This window comes from Urtica dioica, chromosome 10 (genome assembly GCF_054948205.1).
Source record: "Urtica dioica subsp. dioica isolate 48M chromosome 10, U.dioica_male_clone48M_v1_H2, whole genome shotgun sequence".
Classification (NCBI taxonomy): Eukaryota; Viridiplantae; Streptophyta; class Magnoliopsida; order Rosales; family Urticaceae; genus Urtica; species Urtica dioica.
The window spans coordinates 19,310,750-19,332,304 of record NC_142765.1 but is presented as its reverse complement, the minus strand read 5'-3'; the positions used below and the strand labels follow the sequence as shown (position 1 = coordinate 19,332,304).

At 41.9% G+C, this 21,555-nt stretch overlaps 3 protein-coding genes across 3 annotated transcripts; 2 read left to right on the top strand and 1 right to left on the bottom strand.

The window, feature by feature from the left end:
- The first annotated feature begins 8,506 nt into the window (after window positions 1-8,506).
- RR5 (response regulator 5) lies at window positions 8,507-11,198 on the top strand. The gene is made up of 5 exons (XM_089628626.1): window positions 8,507-9,022; window positions 9,156-9,232; window positions 9,494-9,571; window positions 9,805-9,875; window positions 10,625-11,198. Exons 1-5 carry the CDS (start codon window positions 8,869-8,871, stop codon window positions 10,956-10,958), a joined length of 714 nt encoding a protein of 237 aa, XP_089484752.1. The 5' UTR covers window positions 8,507-8,868; the 3' UTR covers window positions 10,959-11,198.
- A 5,247-nt stretch (window positions 11,199-16,445) lies between these two features.
- LOC149383772 (uncharacterized) lies at window positions 16,446-20,459 on the top strand. The gene is made up of 8 exons (XM_089627909.1): window positions 16,446-17,404; window positions 17,493-18,797; window positions 19,229-19,244; window positions 19,554-19,730; window positions 19,816-20,123; window positions 20,271-20,288; window positions 20,332-20,338; window positions 20,397-20,459. The coding sequence occupies exons 1-8, from the start codon at window positions 16,446-16,448 to the stop codon at window positions 20,457-20,459; spliced, it is 2,853 nt and encodes a 950-aa protein (XP_089484035.1).
- A 162-nt stretch (window positions 20,460-20,621) lies between these two features.
- LOC149383771 (uncharacterized) lies at window positions 20,622-21,487 on the bottom strand. Its single transcript, XM_089628340.1, has 4 exons — window positions 21,450-21,487; window positions 21,021-21,370; window positions 20,835-20,957; window positions 20,622-20,748 (listed from the first exon to the last, which is right to left on the bottom strand). The coding sequence occupies exons 2-4, from the start codon at window positions 21,312-21,314 to the stop codon at window positions 20,683-20,685; spliced, it is 483 nt and encodes a 160-aa protein (XP_089484466.1). The 5' UTR covers window positions 21,315-21,370; window positions 21,450-21,487; the 3' UTR covers window positions 20,622-20,682.
- Between the last annotated feature and the right edge of the window lie 68 nt (window positions 21,488-21,555).

The following is a 21,555-nucleotide window of genomic DNA, read 5'->3' as shown; positions in this document are numbered from 1 at the left end:
TCGACTCGGGGAGAATGACTTGACTCGAGGAGCAGTGCTCGACTCTGAGGAGCGATGCTCGACTCGAGGAGAATGACTCGACTCGAGGAGAATGACTCGACTCGAGGAGCACGGCTCGACTCGAGGAGAATGATTTGACTCAAGGAGCAAGACTCGACTCAAGGAGAGCGACTCGACTTTGAGGAGCGATGCTCGACTTGAGGAGAATGGCTCGACTCGAGGGGCAAGGCTCGACCAAAGGAGGGCGACTCGACTTAAGGAGCGATGCTCGACTTGAGGAGACTGACTTGGCGAGAGTGACTCAACTCGAGGAGCAAGGCTCAGCTCGAGGATAATGACTTGACTCAAGCAGCAAGGCCTGACTCAAGGAGAGCGTGCCTCGACTCGAGGAGCGAAGCTTGACTCGAGGAGAATGACTCGACTCGAGGAGCATGTCTCGACTCAAGGAGATTGACTCGTTTCAAGGAGCGAGATTCGACTCGAGGAGAATGACTCGACTCGAGGAGGTTCTACACGACCTCATTTGTCGCCTAGGACTCTTCCAGGAGGAGCTTGCTCGAGTGAAGTCTCAGCTAGCTCAGGCTGAGCGAGGTTCTCTCTCAAAGGCGGAGTTTGCGAGTTTTTACGAGAAGCTTTGATTAGCTCGCACGGAATGGAGAGTCTCCCAAGGCGGGTGTGATCGTGCTCAGTCGGCGGTGGCGGAGATAGCATGAGCTGTGCCTAGTGTGGCGGTTCATGTGCGTTGCGGTTAGTCATCATATGCAATGCCTTGTGGTGACTTAGAGCGCGTCGTTAGAGACGACTCTGTATGTTGTTTTAGGCATCGTAGGCAGGTCGTGAGGGATGGCCTAGATGCGGCATGTAGGTTACTTAGGTGCGTCGCGAGGGACGACTTGGTTGCACCATGTGGGCGTCTTAAGTGCGCCATGTAGGCGTCTTAGGTGCGTCGCGAGGGACGACTTGGTTGCGCCATGTAGGCGTCTTACGTGCGCCATGTAGGCGTCTTAGGCGCGTCGCGAGGGACGACTTGGTTGCGCCATGTAGGCGTCTTAGGTGCGTCGCGAGTGGCGACTTGGTTGCGCCATGTAGGCGTCTTACGTGCGCCATGTAAGCGTCTTAGGTGCGTCGCGAGGGACGACTTGGGTGCGCCATGTAGGCGGCTTTAGTGCGCCATGTAGGCGTCTTAGGTGCGCCATGTAGGCGTCTTAGGTGCGTCACGAGTGACGGCTTGGTTGCGCCATGTAGGCGTCTTAGGTGCGCCATGTAGGCGTCTTAGGTGCGCCATGTAGGCGTCTTAGCCTGCATCTCTGGGATGGCTTGTGGCGCGCCGCGGAGGCGTCTTAGCCTGCATCTCTGGGATGGCTTGTGGCGCGCCACGGAAGCGTCTTAGCCTGCATCTCTGGGATGGCTTGTGGCGCGCCACGGAGGCGTCTTAGCCTGCATCTCTGGGATGGCTTGTGGCGCGCCGCGGAGGCGTCTTAGCCTGCATCTCTGGGATGGCTTGTGGCGCGCCGCGGAGGCGTCTTAGCCTGCATCTCTGGGACGGCTTGTGGCGCGCCGCGGAGGCGTCTTAGCCGACATCTCTGGGACGGCTTATGGCGCGCCGCGGAGGCGTCTTAGCCTGCATCTCTGGGACGGCTTATGGCGCGCCGCGGAGGCGTCTTAGCCTGCATCTCTGGGATGGCTTGTGTCGCGCCGCGGATGTGTCTTAGCCGGCATCTCTGGGACGGCTTATGGCGCGCCACGGAGGCGTCTTAGCCTGCATCTCGGGGATGGCTTACGGCGCGCCGCGGAGGCGTCTTTAGCCTGCATCTCGGGGATGGCTTATGGCACGCCGCAGATGCGTCTTTAGCCTGCATCTCGGGGATGTCTTACGGCGCGCCACTGAGGCGTCTTACGTGCACGCTTGTTCCCGTTTTATGTTCGGGTGTTTTGTTTTGATGGAGCGTGCTTTCTTTTTGTGGAGCGTACTTTCTTGAGGATTTTGAGCGTACTTACCATTGCCTATGTCACTAGCCCCCCGAGTTTTGGGTTTACAAGTGTAATCTTTGATGATTGAAAATCTTTGATAAAGTGGATTTTGAAAGAAAAACGTCGAACTTTATTAATATTGCCAAGATAGGAAATCCTAAAACATTGGCTCGTAGGCCTTATTGAATGTTGGAAAGCAAAGAAATAAAATGGGGGGAAGCGCTGGCTACTGGTAGTACTTTCTCAAGTGTTCCGCATTCCACAGGCGACGGATCGGTGTCCGTGTATTTGATGTAGCGTGTCTCGTCATGTATGACTTGGCAGACTTTGTGGGGTCCCTCCCTGTTTGGGATGAAGACGTCGGCGCCTTGCACTTGAGTGTCATGCAGAGGTCTTCGTGGATTTCGCGGAGGACCTTGGTCGACTCGACGCTATCTCTGAATTGGGAGATCGTGTTAACCGTCTTTCTAGCGGTCTTTCCATCAATTCCTTGGATGTAGCATACTCTGGCTTGGGATTGGTCTCCAGCCATGATGCCGATTCCATCCTCAGTTGGGAACTTCACCAGTAGGTGGTATCTTGAAGTAATAGCCCTTAGTCGGTTCAGCGTGGGTCGCCCAATGATTACATTGTAGGGTGACTCTTGATCGACCACTAGGAATGGGACCATGTGAACGACTTCAATGCCTCCGGGAGTTCCGAAGGTGACCGGTACATCGATGATGCCTTCGGTCATGACTCTCTCCCTAGTGAACCCGAATAAAGGCGTTTGGGTCGGAGTTGGACGTAGCCCCCCGAGCTTCATGCGCTCTAGGGTGGACTTGAAAACTATGTCGGCAGCGCTGCCGTTATCGATGAGAACCCTTTTCACCAGGTTATTAGCCACTTGGGCTTTGAGCACGATCGCGTCATTGTGCGGATGCACAACTCGCTTGGCCTCTTCATTGGTGAAATACATCGTCTCGTGAGGCACGGACGGAGGTTCTTTATACGTAAGGTTGACGTGCACAGCGTCTTCTTGAGCCACGGCCCTTAGGAATTTTTTCCGTTGTCGGGCCGAATCTCCATCTTGTGGACCTCCCAATATGGTGGTCACAACGTGGAGTTGTGGATTGGCATTGGCAGTAGCCGTGGTTCGGTCGGCAGAAGCGGCTGTTCCTCCTCCTTTGCCAGACTGTGGTCTGTTCGAGGTGGGGCCCGCAGCGCTAATCATGCGTAACACGAACTCTTTCAGCTCACCCCGTTGGATCAATGCCTCGATCTGCCTTTTAAGACTGTGGCACTCGGAGGTCAGGTGACCGTATTCCTGATGGAACTCGCAATATCTAGACCGGTCGCGAGTCGCGGGGTCTTTGCTCATTGGAGCCGGGGGAGTGAACTTGTCACGCGCCAAAGCAAGGATTTGATCCGGCGTCGTGTTCAACGGTGTGAACGACGAGTAGCCCTTAAAGTCTTCCGCAAGTCGCGGCTTCTGGGGCATCGGAGGTCGGCTATTAAAAGTCTGACCTCCTCTGTTTCGCCTTTTACGGGAGCTGCCTTGCTCGTTGTTAGGCGCGTCTCGGTGGTGAGGGCTTTGATCATTGCCCTTGCGACCATCGAGGTAATATTCGACTCCCATGAAGGTCTTGGCTCGAGTCATTAACTCGGCCATGGTAGAAGGGACACGGCCGACGATGGACTTAAGGAAGTCACTTGTGCGCAAGCCTTCAATGATGGCAGTGATTGCGTCTTTGTCGTCAAAGCGGTCGACCTTATTCGATTCTTCAGTGAATCGGGCGAGGTATCGTCTAAGAGACTCGCCATCCTCTTGCCTGATTGACCACAGGTACATCTTGGTCTTCTTTTGGACCATAGATGTAGCGAACCGTGCTAGGAACATGTCCTTCAGGTCTTTGAACGAGTGGATGCTTCCTGGCCTTAAGTTCTTGAACCACTCGAAACCGGGTCCGGCGAGGGTAAGGCTAAAAGCTTGGCACATAGCGCCGGGAGTGACACCCTGCATTGTCATCCAGGTTTCATAATGCTGGATATGGTAAGCAGGATCTGCTTTTCCATCATAGGGAGAGAGGTTCGGGAGTTTGAAATTTCCCGTGCATACCTCGGCCAGTATTTGAGCCGTGAAAGGCGATGGATTCTCCTCGACGACCCCATAGGCACTTCCGCCTATTCCGTGTTCTCGGAGATCTCGTACTTCATTTCGAAGATTGTGGATCATAGTGATCACATCGAGACCGGTAGTCGGAGTAACTCCCTGTTCGGGAGGAGTTACCTGTTGCCTTTCATATGACCCTTGACCCGTGCGGCGGTTCCCGTTAGTTGGGGCTGCTACGGGGATGTTTGGCCGAGAGCATAGTCGCTCTCTTAGGTCATCCCCACGCTCGATGCGTTGAGCAGTGAGGTGGTCCCTTAGATCAGGGCTTGTCGTACGGAGGTGCAGGCTTCGTTTGCGACGGCGCGCTCTCCGCGTGCCCTGACTCTCCGCAACATTCTCCCTTTGACCTAGTCGGTCGAGGGCCGAACGTCGGGAATTTCCCTCTTGAGAAGCAGCCGGCGCGTCGCCTGTCCGGGGTAGGGGATTCGAAGGACCGGCTTTAAACACGGCGAGGTGTTCCCCATCCTTCGTGAGAGAAGTCTCGATATCCTCCGAATTGCCAGCACCCTCATAATTAGGGTCGCGGTCGTGGCTTTCCTCGTTGAGGTTCTCAGGATCCCCGTTGGGGGTCATTGTGTCATGCGCGGGTTGCTTAGCAGCCAGTCGGCTGTGGTACCTCGCGTTCTTCGCCTTTAGTTGGCGGATATTCTCCTCCAACTCCATGATGCGGTCGTCCCTGCTATCTGGAGATGGAGATGGTGAGCGGGTCGAGCTCTCTTCGTGGAGCGACTCTTCGTCACCATGCGCTCGGGAGCGCAAGAAGTACTTTTTGGTCCCAGTGACGTTATCGGGGTTGTTCACGCCCTCAGAACGTACGGGTGGTTGGCTAATCATCGTTTCTCAAGTTCGAGAAAGTTGAGTTTGTAGAAGAAAAGAAGAAGACGAACAGAAGGGATTTCGGGCTGAACAGGTCGGGAAGTCCCCTCCTTCTAGCGCCAAAATGTTGTCGCACGAAAATGAACAACTATTATATACCTTGGCCCTGGTGCGATCACTTGGTCCGGCCTTAGATCGAACCGCCCGAGGTATATAATAGTTGTTCATTTTCGTGCGACAACAAGTTGTGTATTTACTTTGATTGCACATCAAGCAATGCTTTTTTGAAATACATACGGTGAATAATTTATGTAAATTTTTTTAATACAAAGATAAATCTTTACAAGTTGGAAACAATCATTTCTTTTTTATAATGTCTGTAATTTTTATTTAATTTTACTATTCTTGATGTTGATGCAACTACTTTGCAATTATTGACGATGTTTAATTGGCAAAATTGCTCATAAAAGGAGGATATCTGTTGCTGATGTAGAGTCTTCACGCAACGGAGAATATTTGATTTGTTAGAGATTTTGTAGCGACGTATTCTGCGACATTCTCGGAGTCATCAAATATCCGCGAGATTTTTCCAGGGGTCAAAAGATTTGATATCCCTGATGCCAGCAACTGAATTGATACGCCCTGATTGGCGTCGAAGACTATAAGTGGCGTCCTCATTTCATAGATCTTTTTGACGCTTTTGGAAACACTTTTTGAGAGATTTATTTTTTAGTGTTTTAGCAGAGTTTAGAACGACATGTTTTCAAGCTTTTAAGCTGTCTTTTGCCTCTGTTTTGTTGCCTATATACGGGTGATTATATAGAAGCTAGAGGTTAGGTTTTTCAAGTGTTTTTGTTGGGAAACACGTTTAGAAGTCTCGGGAGAGATATTCTGTGGGAATCGAGGGGATCTCGAGCTTAGGGGGAGCCTAAGTTGCTGTTGAAGAGGATAGACGTAGGTTGGGTAGCTAGCGAGAGAGTCGTTGAGTGTAAAACCTTATTGTACCACGTTATCATAGTAAATTGTTTTCCATCGGGCAAAGGCCCTCCAGACGTAGTCACGAATTGGCGAACTGGGTTACCAATCTATGTGTTCTTTATAATTCCGCACTTACATCATTTCTCTGTTTGATCACTCGAATTTTAGTGTTTGTCACAGAATCAGTCACAACATATTCTGTGACATACGCACAGATTACGTAATTTCACTTGACTTCATATAACTTTGTTTCATGTTTACAATTTCATTTATAAAGGAAATTAGTGCTTATATTTTAAACTTTGAAAGAGCGTTGATGAAACGGGATTCGATTCACCTATCAAGATGTCAAAATCGAGATTTCTATTATATTTAGATTTGTTGGTGGAGAGAAACAACGGGTCTTAAATATCATCAATGGATTTAAATGTAATTATCCACATGAAGAAACGAATAAGTAAAAATAATACGTTAAGCTTTATCGATAAACATGTAATAATACAATATCTAAGTATTGAATAATGAGAGAGGTGTGAGAGAATTATGTGAATAAATGGACTGGTTGGCTATTGAGAGTCAGAAGTCGTGCGATTTATGGGAATGGAAGTTGTATTTATAGTCGTCCTATTGTTCCACGTCCTCCGCGGTCCTCGGTATCACGTCTTCACGATCTGCCTTCCTTGAGGGATCTTGCTACACGTGGTGTTGAATTGATCTTCCCGCGTGAAGAGAAAGCAACATCTCTTTTGAATTTGTAACATTTTCCACGTGTCTCCGGTTCGCGCGAGCATGGCTCGTTTCCGTGATTTGACCATTGAACTCGTCACATTTGAAGAGATCGCATTGTGATCTCCCTGAGAATTCCGTGCCCGAGGTGAGGCATTTGTCATCTCGCCCCTATGGAGTTTCCAAGGTGGTCTGTAAGAAAACGTTAATCTATCAACCTTTGAGGCCCATTAGTTAACAATTTCGAGATGGACCCAAGCTCTTTGTGCCCACGTGCGTGACCGAGTCCAAATAAGACAAAGTCTCACACCAACAAAAAATATTACTGAAAGGATTACAAACACCTACTATTTTAGAAATGTTGTATTTTTAAAATACTATTCATGTATCATTCCATTTTTATATCCAACACTATGAAATACATACTTATTCGGAGTAGCCCAAGTTATATCATTTCCTTATATTGTCTTGATTTGAACTGTGCATATATTGTGTTAATTAAAAGTCTACCTATTATTGGTTGGTTGATTTATTGTTATTTATGGACCGGAAAATAATAAATAATCATGTTTTTGTTAGAATTAATATAGGATGAACTTAACTTATTTTTTTTTTAGTAGAGACACGATCGGCCAGGATTACATGATATATTAGCAGTGCAAAGCGCAGGTGGCACTATCGGCCAAGATTACATAGTAGGTGGCACTACTGGCCAAGATTACATACTTATTAGAATAAATCCTAGGGGGCATGCATTTCTGCATCCCATGGGAGCTTGAACCCATGACCTCTCCGTCGAGGTGTGTGTGAGATTACCGCTAGACCAAGCTAGCTACCACTGAACTTAACTTATTTTGTTGTTAAAGACTCTTGGAAGTTGTAATAAAAAGTTATTAAAAATATAAAACAAGAGCAAATTCACTGTAAAACCTGGTTAAATATTTTGAATCATAGACGACAAAGATAATATTACAATCAAACTATCAGCTGGATTACTTACCATTTAAAAATGAGATACAAGATTAATTGGTAAGTAGTTTTTTTTTAAAATGCTAATATCGACTGTTTTAAAATTTATTTTTGATAACCTTTTTTTGACATTAATTGGTAAGTAGTTTTTTAAAAATGTTAATATCGACTGTTTTAAAATTTATTTTTGATAACCTTTTTTTTTACAGTTTTTTATAACTTTAAAACGTTCAATTTTTTTTTCTTCAAAGAAATCGGTTAGTTTATTTAGTTTTACCGTTTTTTTTTAAGATTTACTTTTACCGTTTTGGAAATATATAGCTTCTTTACCCACTAGGCAAAAAACATCTAAAGATATACTACTGAAATAGTAAAATGAATTAAATATATTTCGAAGAAATAAAATATGTGTATAATATATACAAAATGTGGAATACGTAGTTCAAAATTAAAAATAATAATAAATAGAAGTGGATACGAAGGTGATATGATTCATCAAGGCGATCGAGTTTTACAAGAACTGCCTCGAATCTTCATAACAGCTCAATCTAACTTTTATTATTTTGGTTGGAAAGCACATAAAGCTTTCAAAAAATCAAAATAGGAAAAAAAAAAAAAAATAGAAGGGTTGAGTGAGAGAGATGATAAGAAAGAAAAAAGATTGAGATTCCAAACGAGAAATTTCATCCTTTGGCACATCCACCAAAGTCAATATTTTAAATGTTTTAATTTCGAAAAAGCGAACGTTATGCGATTTCTCTTCTCTCTCTCTTGACTATTGAATGACAAGTACTAAATTACTAATAATAACGAAATAGAATAAAAATATAAATGAAAATAAATAGCGGTGTAATTGACAGGACAAGGGACAAGTGGAGGGATAATCTCTCCTGCAAGATTTGCCAACAGAGAAAGAAAATCTCTCAGATATATTGGATCCTCGGAATCTCAGCTTTATATAATTACAAAAATAAATATTTTACTTTTTTTTTTCTTCTTTATCTCTTTTGCTTTATAAATACTAAAGCAGCCATTTCATTTCCGAAAACACCCAATTTCGTCCCCAAAAAAGAAAGAACACAACACATCCTGAAATAAACTGCACTGTACTCTAATAATTAAATATAACACATAAAATACTTTTAGAGAGAGAAAGAGAGAGGCTTTTTTTTTCGGTGTTCATATACATTGGATTCAAAGAAGTGGGTTTTGTTTTCCACCGGATTTTGAAACAACCCACTTGAGCGGATCAACCAATGGCGGCCATCGGCGAGTTTATCCGGCCAAAATTGCCCGGAAATATTGAGTTTTCCGGTGACTCATCGGCAGAGCTTCATGTTCTTGCTGTTGACGATAGTCTTGTGGATCGAAAGGTCATTGAGCGATTGCTTAAGAATTCTTCTTGTAAAGGTATAAAAGTCCTTCATGGGTTTACTTATTTATTTGTTTTTCTTATCGGGAGCATATTTTTTTTCCTTTTTGTTCAGTATTTTCTTATTAAAATTTGATTGACCTTTGTTGTTTATTTATTGTTATTTTGTAGTGACTGCTGTGGAGAGTGGGGCTAGAGCTCTGCAATATTTGGGTTTGGATGGAGAGAAGAATTCAGTTGGGATTAATGTAAGTGATTTAGTTATAACTTTTTTTTTATTTTTTTTTTCTATTAAATTTGTTTTGAATAAGGAAAAACATTCAGGCCTTAGATCTCTAGAATATTTTTTGGTTTCTTCCATTTGAGTATTCAAGTTCTATTTAATTTTGTTTTATTTCAGAAATTGTTGGCTAAATTATTTTTTATAGCATCTACAATATTTTTATATTTATTTTAATTTATCCTTTTGAGGCTTGGCTTACAGCTTGTAATTTGTCCGGATATTTCAGGGTCTGAAGGTGAATCTCATTATCACGGACTACTCGATGCCAGGGATGACTGGGTATGAATTGCTCAAAAAAATCAAGGTTTGTATTTTTTATCCATTTTTATTTTTATTTTTGTTTTTTCAATCTAATATATATATATATATATATTTAATGGTGGAAGAACTAAAAATTAATTCGCCAGCCTTCCATAGATTATAGAATCTCGAAATTGGAATAAATAAATTTATTTGTTGAATTCAATCTTTGCGGTGATTTTATTTTATTTTATTTTATATATTTACATAATGATTTCATAATTTTAATTTTAATAGGAATCTTCCACTTTTAGAGAAGTTCCAGTGGTGATAATGTCTTCAGAGAACATTATGACTCGTATCGATAGGTAAACTAAATTCTCTAACCATCCCATTTATTTATTTATCTACTATTTTATAATTATTTTTCATTCATTCACAACGAGATAATCAAGGATCAAATCAAAATCCAAAGATGTGCTCTCTCTCTCTCTCTCTCTCTCTCTTTCTCTGACTCTATTGTCACAATTCATTATGATATTGAGCATGTTTTAATATGCATGAGGACACAGCTTACCTAACTCTTTGTGTTGAAAAATTCTTGATGAGATTTGATATGATCTTTGTAGTTGTCTCATTAGTTGGTCACATCAAATCAGATGGACCCAACAAACGTGACATGTGCTATATATAGTACAATATGTTCATTCAAGATCTTTTTTAGATCATATTTGATCACCTAGATCTTGTTTATGTAATCATGTTGTACTTGATATGTATCTAATAAGGGAAAAAAGGACGTTCGGATAAAGGACAACCATTATTTTATTTGATTATTCATAACCATACATTATTTAATTAAAAAGAAATCAAAGATTTAAGCTTTGAGATGTTGATCTTCCAATAATATACCAAATTATGCTTTGCTAATCATCCACCTAGATCTGAAATAATAAAGTGTATTTTGTCATGAATCAAAGGTGAGATTGAGGGATTGATCTCCCCAATTATCAACCAAGCGTGCCAATCTTAGTCACTATTTGTTGATGTTCATCTTTTTTTTTTGTCACTATTAATTTTACCTAAGATAATAAGTTTCTTGTTTGTAATTTTATAGGTGTTTGGAAGAAGGTGCGGAGGAATTTATATTGAAGCCAGTGAAGCTCTCCGATGTCAAACGCTTGAAGAGTTCTCTAATAAAGGGAGAGGGAAAAGAAAACGAAGATAATATTGTTGAGGAGGTAAAGACTCGAGACGACGCTAATTCCATAAAAATACAATTGGGCGAAGAGAAAATTGTCAAAAAGAGAAAATATCAAGACGATAATAAGAATTCGATAACGTCATATCGAGATTCTTTCAACGATGCGGGGCCACAAGAACTTCGCCCCGAATCTCCTTTGTCGCCGAATCGTGCCGTAAAACGGATGAAGTTGCAAACAACTAATTGACTTTTAGAAGGAAAATATAAGTTGACCTTTTTTTTTTTTTTTTTTTTTTTTGGGTTTATGTTTTGTCACCTATCTGTGCCATGTAAATGTTTTACATTACAAGCTAAAATAGGATCATATAGATGGGCAAAGAAGTATATAGGAGAGCCAAGCCGTGTGTAATTTACTTGAATCGTTGGCTTTATTGGCGATTACATTTTGTGATGAGGTGAATTTAAGTACTTGGAATTTGATGTAAAATATTGCTGTTTTTTTTTTTTTTTTTTTTTTTGGGTTAACGTTGAAGCTAATGGCATAGTATAATCGGCGTCATATCATGCGATACAAAACTATTGTGAAGCACTGAAGCTAAACAGAACATTTTAAGTCTTCTTTGGTAAATTCCCATTTTCCACTAGCCATTCAAAGCTTAACTCTTATAGTGGCCTCCCAAGAAAGTTTTCCCATTAAGAAAAGCTAACTAAAGTTTTCTTTGAACATTTTTATCACAATTTAATATAGGGGAATTGACACAAATAATATCATCTCAATGTCACTTAACATATTTAGCCCAAAACCAAAAAATTGACAAAAGTAATACCAAAGTTTAGTGAGAGAAATAAATGTTGACCCAACTACCCCACACCCTATTCTTAACCCCTAGAAGTTCTCACGCTAAAAAACTGAGACCCATTTGTTTTCCTTCTTCTTCTTCATGTCCAACAAAACTGAGATGATATTTTTTGTTTTCCTTCTTCCTCTGAAACCCATTTGAAACTCAACGTTTTTCTTCTTCTTCCTCGCCGGAATCTGCACATGTTGTCGCTGGAATCTCTTCTTCTTCCTCTGAAACCCATTTGAAACTCAACTCTCAATATTAAAGTGGTTGTTCAATATTAAAGATCCAAGCTCATCTTCGTTCAAATCAAAGATCCAAAATTCTTCAAACAAATTTTGGTAAGTTCTTCATATCTTTAACATACAAGAACATGTTTAATGGTTTTTATTCATGTTGAAATAGGTTCCATTGTGTTTGAGTGTGATTTGTTTGTCAAAATGGCGTTTTTTGTTGAATTCCCGATTTTTCCAGGGTGTCACGAAGTGAATCAGTTCGTGATACTAGTGTCACGAAGTGGATCCAGTTCGTGACACTTCCCGATTTTTCCAGGGTGTCACGAAGTGAATCCAGTTTGTGACACTTCCCGATTTTTTCAGGGTGTCACGAACTGGATTCACTTCGTGACACTAGTGTCACGAACTGGAAATAACAATTTTACCATGTTGTTGATGTTTTTTTATTCTATTCTTTCAGAATTGAATAACAGTTGATACAATCACGATGGAGTCGAGTGATTGCAGTTCGTCAACACGTCGGAAGCCGCGCGTTTCAGGAAATATAGAAGGTGGTACCGAGCGTCGACGACCTCGTCCTTCATGTTCGTGTGGTCTAAATGGAGTTGAACGAACTTCCTGAACTGCTGATAACCCTGGAAGACGATTCTATGGATGCCCCGATTATAAGGTTTGAATATGTTTCTCGTTATCCTAGAAACCGTATAGAAATCTAATAAATAAGGAGAATCGTGTTTGTAAATAAATATTCTTTGGTTTTTGGTTGTGACAGATAAAGAAATCAAATGGATACGGGTTTTTAGAATGGATTGACCCACCTATGTGCCCAAGATCGATTCAAATCATTCCAGGACTGCTAAGGAAGATAAACTCATTGGAAAACCAGATACCATCTTTTGTCGATGAAGACTTTAAACACGAAGAACCAACTGAAGCCAATGAATTGGAACAACTGATTGTATCTGAATTATTCAAGATTAAAATGCTGGTTGTTGTTGTTTTGTTCATAGGTATTGTGTTATTGTTCAAATGAGTCGGATATGTATTGAATGGTTTAAAAAATGAAATTACATTTGATTTGGTTTGACTTTTGTCGGACTCGGCTGTGTAATGTGATATTGGAATTGTGATATTTCACCTCATGTGTCACGAAGTGATCTCAGTCTGTGATATTGAGTTTATTGTTAAGAATGGTTTATAAAACACAACTGTCACGAAATGAGGTCACTTTGTGACACATATTAATTGATGTCAAGACAATACATAAAGTTCTAAACACACATATATACAGTTATAAACACATACATACAATCATAAACACATAATTTTAAGTAGCCTCAACATTGACATTTCCACGCATGTGTAATTTTAGCGCTCCGTGTCGGTATAATTCGGTGGTCATCTTCTGTCGATACATGAGCATGTCCTTCTGTTTCAAATCAGACAATGGAAGGTCGTGCGCCAAAAACTCGGCAGTCTTGATCATAAACATGCCACAATCATTTCTGAAGGAACAAAAAACGCATGCTTTAATTAAAATGGTTGACACATCTGTCACGAAGTCAGCGAGTCCGTGATATATCTGTCACGAAGTGGGTGAGTCCGTGACACATCTGTCACGAACCAGGATCAAAATGAGTTTGTGACACTCACATTTCGGGAAATAACAGTGGTAGGACTCTCCGAGGCGGCCGCAACGCCCGAGGACTCAGCCTTGTTTTTTGTCTATATCAAACACAAAACAAAATCAAATAACCATACATTGCTCTAATTAAGTCGCTTAATTTTTATTCTATACCTTCTTCATCTTTGGTGGTGCGACGATGAACGCGTCGTCATCGTCGGAACGCTTGGACAACAAAATTATTTTCCTTTTCGAAGCCGTCCTAGGACTTCTTCGGACACTTTTGGAGGCCTCAGCGACATTGGTTCCTTTAGAATTCATCATTGAATATAAAACCTAAAACAAATCAAGTCACCAATTTTCAACAACTTCAAGACCAAACACAAACATTCTTCAACCAAATATACACACGAGCCCGAAACACACACAAATACACACAAACACATCCTTGCCCAAACACAAATACACACAAACACACACTCGCCCAAACACAAATACACACAAACACCCAAACATCACACCCAGCCATTACTTGTAGCTAGCACAATAGAACATCACGAGGCTAACCAACGAAACAGCCAGCAATACCATTGAACCAATTTCACGTCCAACCCCAAACATTCACAAACGCAAAACAAGGAACAACAATATCAATTTCTCAAACCACATAGTCGGCCAACAGAGGACAACGAGGAACAAAATGGAGAATAGAGCATAATATCCAGTTGGAACTTTGGAATGAATGGGAGACAAACATTTCAACTAATCTTGACATCAAAACACATAAATCATCATCGAATCGCAGCTAGAACACCCTCAAACGAAAACCCCCAAATCCAGTTCCAAAACCCTAGAATCCGAATTAAGAATTGGGGAAGAAGAATTTCCTTACCTTGCTTCCCCGAAATCTGGTCTCCTCGGCGGCCTCTCCCTCTTTTCTCGGCGTCTCTTCTCAGTCCGGCGTCCTAGGCAGCGCGCGGTGGTTCTTTTCCTCGGCTGAAACGCGCCCACGAGTGGTGCTCGGTCTCGGTTTCTCCGCCCCGCTCTCTCGCCGAGCTTCCTCTTCTTTCTTCCTTCTTCTTGGTTTCGCTCAATCCTCACCCTCTCTTTCCCTCGGTCTCCTTCTCTCGGCTCCCTCTCTCTCTCTCTCCCGTGTTCTCTTCTTCCTCTTTTCTTTTCCTTCTTTCTCTTTCTTTTCTTTCTTTTTCTTCTTTTTTTTTTCTTTCTTCCCGTGGGCTGGTGTTTTTGGCCGAGTGATACTTTTTGACTGAGAAACAATGGGGGATCGTGCGAGAGAGAGAAAGAGAGAGAAGATGAGGGTTTTTTTTTTTTTTTTTTGGAAAAACATGAAAAATAGCTGGGAATGGGTTTGCATGCGTTTAAAAGATTTCTTAGGGTATAATTGTTTTTACATAATGGCCTAGGTACTACATGTGTCAATTTTTTGGTTTTGGGCTATATCTGATAAGTAACACGGATGGTATTATTTGTGTCAATTCTCCTTTAATATATTTTTAGGATATCATAATTATTTATTTCTCAATTACCTTTTTCTCTATCTTCAGTATTCTTCACTAAATAGAGGTAGATGAAGACATACACGTCCAATTTCTTTCACGTGGATCTTTATTAGAAAAATTGAGCTCACAACACAACAGTAGATTTTTTTTTTTTGAGTGGACATGAATAATATTGGACTCAGTGTTCTCTTTTTTTTTTTCTTTTTTTTTTAAACTAAAATGTTAAGTTTATTTTTTCAAAACTAATAATCTTATATACGTCAATTGTGATGATTTCCATCATAAATGACTATTCGATAAAATAAAACATGGAAGAAAATATTATTCATGTCCATTTTTTTTAAATATTAAAACCAAATAATATAGATGAGGTTTCGTAATCTTTATATCCATATTTCGTGCGAGACAAAGTTAAGAGTTATATTAATGCATATATAATATAATATAATAGAGAAATTTCATTTTTTAATCCTATTAAGTATAAAAAATCTACACAATATCAATATTAAACTTTTAAAACTTTTTTGGAAAAAAATACCCCTAAAACTTTTTAAACTTTTCTTTTATTTGTCGATGGTCTCCGATGGTTTAACATGGTTTTCAACGACTTCCGATGCTCTCGAATGATTCCAAAATGTTTTAGGGATATTTTTATCCCAAAACATAAATAAAGTCTAATTTTAATATTGTGTAAGTAACAAGTATATATACGGATTTTTTTGCTACTTGAGGTCTAAAAAAATTGAAATTTCTCATATATATATATATACAAAAAATATTATAGACAATCTTGGACTTCATGTGATTAACATTGGCTTGCCTTTTTCTAGTCAAATTATCACAAAATCTTAAAGCATCTTCATTAAATCTATGAATGCAAAGCCTGTATTGATAATCATTTCATTTTGATTTGCTAATCAGTGGTCAACAATGGCTGACTTCTCAAACTGACCCCATCATTCACTATACATATAGTTTGGTTTGAAGAAATTTTGTTGCCCAGGCCCTTGCTATAGTTAGAATATATTTATAGAAGCATATATTAGCAAGTCACTATACTACTAATTACGTCCTCAATAAAGATGGCTAGTGAGCTTAGCAAATTGCAAATAATACCCACATTTACTTCAACCAACTCTCAACTCAAATAGCTCACATGATCTTTGGCTCATACAGGAATAGAAACATATCCAACAAGGTTGTCTAAATTAATACATATTCAATGAAACAGCTACTATAGTAGCAATACAATCTCTATGCCGTTGATGATTTCAATGAAGGACAGCCAAAAAAGAAAAGAAAAAAAAAGAAGCAATAACTTACCTATCTATCTTATTTGAACAAACAAAAAGCATTGATCATCTATGAAACCAACAATCATCACAACATTCATTAAAAAAACGTCAACCACCACACAATCATTGTGTTGTCCTCTTCGAAGCTCTTTCATTCAGGCTTCAGAATCAACTCAAAAGTTTCTCTCTTTCTATCTCAATCTACAAAGAAAAAAAAATGTCTCATTCACAAGACACAAAGATCGTTGCGAAGACCATCGCCGCCACGGCCACGGTCACCGTAGCCTTGACCGCCGTGATCCTGATCTCGTTCTACAGATGCTTCGTCCTTCGCCGCCGCCGCCGCGGAAACGACGGGTTCAGAGGAAGCTTCCGGCGCGAAGACATCACCGTGGCTCGAAAAGGGCTCAAGCCCAAAACCCCAAACGGTTTCGGGCCGAGGAGCGATATCAACGACGGCGATGGTGACATCATCGACGGCTTCAGCTTGAGGAAGGTCGAAGAAGGGCAGGTCAAGACGAGCGGCGAGAGCGATCTTAGCTTCCCAAAGTTCGTGTTTAACCCGAGCTACGACGATGATCGTTATGACGACGATGATTACGACGATGATCGGGCCGAGGAGAAGAGAGTATTGGACGCGGCTGCCGAGGGAGACAAAAAGACCACGGACGAAGCGATGATGATGATGATGATGAATAGGGTTCATCATCAACCATCTGAGGTCAAGATAGTTTGTGATGAAAGCAATAATAATAATAATAATCCGTTTTTGCACAATCCAACGAAGCCTGTAGTAATTGAGCAAACTCAAACCTCCTTTGAATTCGCTCCATTGAATTTCTCGTCCAATCAATCTCACCAAACAAGTAATGATTTTACGCAAGCTTCAACACCATCGCCGCCAAAGCGAAATACTCCTCCGCCGCCGCCGCCACCTCCGCCGCCGGTGGCGGAGGCGGCTCCGGAGTTTTCTCCGGCAGCCAAGTCAAGTAGCTGGATTTCATCCCGGAGAACGTCGTTCACGGGAAGAGGAAAAGCGGCCGGTAAAGCAGAGGAGAGCTCAAATGCGAAAAGGGGTTTCGGCCAAATGAAGCTCAAGCCTCTGCATTGGGACAAAGTCCCCGCGGGAGCCGATCATTCGACCGTCTGGGACGAAATCGACAATGGATCGTTCAGGTATAACTGAAAATAATCAGGGGTGATGATAGTATCGAATTCTCTTTGGGTTGATTTCGTTTTCTTTTTATTTTGTTGGTTGGTCCAGATTCGATGAGGAACTAATGGAGAGGCTGTTCGGGTACACCACGAAGAACAGCGCCGGAACGTCGGAGAGAGACAACATTTTCTCGGCGCTGACGAAAGCCTCTTCGAGCCCGCCGACGCAGATCTTCTTGCTGGACCCGAGGAAGTCGCAGAACACGGCAATCGTTCTCAGATCGCTTGCCACGTCGCGCCGCGAGATCCTCGGCGCTGTGACCGAGGAGGGACACGAACTCGGCGCCGAGACTCTCGAGAGGCTCGCCAAGATCGCACCGACCAAAGACGAGATCTCAAAGATCCTCCGATTCGACGGAAATCCCAGCAAGCTCGCCGACGCGGAGTCGTTCCTCTTCCACGTCCTCGGCGCCGTTCCCTCGGCCTTTTCCCGCTTCGAGGCTTTACTCTTCCGATCGAGGTTCGGCGATGACGTGGCGGGGTTCAGGGAGTCTCTCCGGACCCTGGAATTGGCCTGCGGAGAGTTGAGGTCCCGTGGAACCTTCCAGAAGCTTCTGGAGGCGATTCTCAGGGCGGGGAACAAGATGAACGAGGGGACTCCGAGAGGGAACGCCCAGGGATTCAACCTCAACGCGCTGAAGAAGCTCTCCGACGTGAAGAGCAACGACGGAGAGACGAATCTCCTCCGCTTCGTCGTCGAGGAGGTCGCTCGGTCGGAGGGCGAGAATCTCCGGCGGCGGAGGTCGGAGGAGGAGGAAGATCCGGTGGCGCTAGGGCTTGCTTCTGTAGAGGCGATGAGCTCCGGAGAACTCTCCGGCGTGAAGAGGGCGGCGGCGATTGATTACGGCGGTTTGGTCTCTCTCTGCGACGGACTCGCGGCAAAATCGGCGGAGATTCGGAGGAGTTTGGAGGAAGATAATCAAGAAGGGACGTGGTTTCATGAGGAAATGAGCGGATTCGTGGATAACTGTGAGAGAGAGATAATGGCGGCGAGAGAGGAGCAAATTAGGGTTATGGAGATTGTAAAGAGGACGACAGAGTATTACCAGGCCGGAGAGAGAGGTGACTTGAGGGGCAAGAAAAGCAGTTTCAGTAACCCAAGCCCCAAGACTAACCCGTTCGAGCTGTTTGTGATAGTGAAGGACTTCGTTGACGTCGTTGACCAAGTCTGCGTTGAGATAAGTAGGAAGTTGCGGCAGAAGAGGAACGGGTTCGGCTTCGGGTTCGATGTCGCCGTTACGTCGCCGCCGTTAACTCCGACGCCGTTATCGCCGCCGAGGAGGCCGTTCTTCTCGAGCTTCCGGGCGAGCTTCGCGTCGGAAAAGTCTCTCAGTTCGACGGAGTCGGAAGATGGGTTTTGATTTGAATCGAGGTCTTGTTTGTGAGAGCGATGACGCGAAAATAGGTTCAATATTCAAATGAATGTAATGTATAGAATGATGAAAAAAATGAAGCTTTTTTTTAATAATGGTAATTATTTTTAGTAGCCGATTTTTTTATTAGTCGCAAAAATAGAATGTTTAAATTTTTTATTGCATACATATTGTTTTTTAAGTTATAGATAATTAATTTCTTGAAGTTTAAAGTTTTTTTTTTTTTTTTTTTTTTTTTTTTACTGTTCTGACTTCTGAGTCCTATTTATAATTTTATTTAGGATAATTTACAAGATTACCCCCTGAACTCGTGCTTGATTAAAAAAGTGAACCCTGTACTCGGATTTTCAACAAAAAATACTCTAAACTCAGGTTGATGTTGATTTTTGCCCCTTCTGTTAAACCTTTTCAGTTACCGTGCAATTGAGGTGCACGTTTCACTCACGTGAGCTGAGTATGGAGTTGAAATTATCATTATACCCTTAGGAAACTATTAAAAACTAATAAATAAATTATGTCAACATTTGAACATAATCGGAAACAATTACAAAATCCCAAAATCCGTGTAACCCTAAACCCCCAAATCGCGCGGCTCGTCTGTCTTCAAACTCAAATCGCGCGTCTCGTCGGTGTTCAAACCCAAATCGCGCGGTCTCTTCAATTTTAAAACCCAAATCGGGCGTTGTCGTCGATCTTCAAACCAATCTTCTCAACCCAAAACGAACCCATAATCTCAGATTGTATACTTGTTCCACAAGGATTCGTCGTCGAATAGCGCATTTACAGCAAGCGTCGACGAAGCAGTGGAGAGTCGTCGGAGTCCTCGTTGCAAATGCGGTCTGTTGAGTGTCGAGCGCACGTCATGGACGTGTGACAACCCAGGTCGAAGGTTTTATGGTTGTTCCAGATACAAGGTAAGGGTTTATTAATATTTGTATTCCTGGTTGTCGTCTGCGTATCACTTGATTAATTGCAGACGGTGATGGGTTTTATTCGCAGAAAAATGTGGAAGCTGGTTGTGGCATGTTACAATGGATTGATTCGAAAATGTGTAAAAGGTCTCTCCAAATTATCCCGGGTTTATTGAAGAAAATAAATAAACTGGAGGAGGAGGGAATGAGTGATCAAGGCGCGAAGAAGAATATTGTATATGAAGCCAGTTGCGAGACTAAGGAAGGGAGCCAGTTGATTCTAGCAGAAGTACGTAATATTAACGCCGCTGTGTATCAAGTCCGTGGTGAGATGAAGGAAGCGAAGGAAGTGAGTGTGAAACTGATTGCAGAAGCCCAAAAAATCAAGAACATTATGTTAATAATTGTTGTTGTATTAATTTATGCGTTTTGTTTCAAATAGCCCCAAACTGAATGTGTTTAATGGTATGTGTAATTGTGTATGTGTAATTGTATTTTGCTGTGTGTAATGTTAAAGTTTTATTTGTGATCATATACTTGCAGTAGTATAACAGGTTTATGGTATGTGTAATGGGGATATCCTGTGTAATGGTATGTGTAACAGGTTTATGGTATTTTATGTGTGCAATGGTATGTGTAACTGTGTAAGTGTAATGGTATGTGTAATAGGTTTATGGTATTTTGCTGGTAAATTTGCATTCCATTTCAACCAAAAGTTATCATTCAATTTGATCAAACAAGATAGTAAGAAATTACAAACTTTGCATTCCATGTCCAAAAACTGAAGAAACCATAAGTTTGACACACTAAATTACATCATTTCGAGACCTAAACGAGCCAAGTCTACCAAAATGCACAAAAAAAAACTACCCAAAAGGACAAAATATGATTGTAAGACCGGTAATCCAACTTCATAACTTGTTCACCATAATATTGTGGTCCAAAAACACGAGAATCAGAACAAATTCTTCGGTTCTAATACATTTCGTCTCGTTGGAACCATGTTGAGCCTCGGGCTACGCTGTAATTGTATACATTTCAATTGATTAGATACATTGCTATTTAAGGTATCTATAAGGTAATGTATTTCAGTTATGATAGACTTACCCTAGGCTGTGGTTGTTGAGTGCCTTGACTGCCTCCTGTTTGACTACTTTCACCTTCAGCAGTACCTCGGTGAGCATGTCTAGCAGCTTGATGTTGATCTCTAGCATGTCGTTGTTGTTGCCTCTGCAAGTTTATTAGAAATTAGAAAATCTTCACAGTTTTTTTGTAGCTAAGAAAATAGATGACCTGTTCTTCTTGTGTCCTCCTAAAGCATGTCGTTAGGTTGTGACCCGATTTTCCACATCCAGAACATGTAACCGTGACGTATCTTCGAGTCATTCTGGTTCCACCCGGTGGAATAACCTCATCATGTTCTACTCTCCTCAATTTCTTGGGTCTTCCCGGCTTTGCTCTATTTGGCGGCATTCCCATAGGTGTTAGACCTGTCTTAGGCCACTGCTCGATAGGATTCATCGGAAAGATTTGGTGTTTGTATGCCTTCATGTACGTCTCTTTTTTGTAGCAATCGTCGATATACATTTCTACTTGCTGCGATCTTTCCCATATACATGCAATGGCATGTGCACACGGAATCCCTATGGATGATCGGACATGTTGAAACCATATAAGTAATAAGGTAACTACTTAAAATATTGGATACATTTCATGACGTACCTGATAAATCTCATCGACAACATGAACAGGTTCTTGTGCCTAAGTCAACTGCGTACATGCTCCCATACATGTTCTGAATTTGATACTTAAAACCCCCGGACCAGAT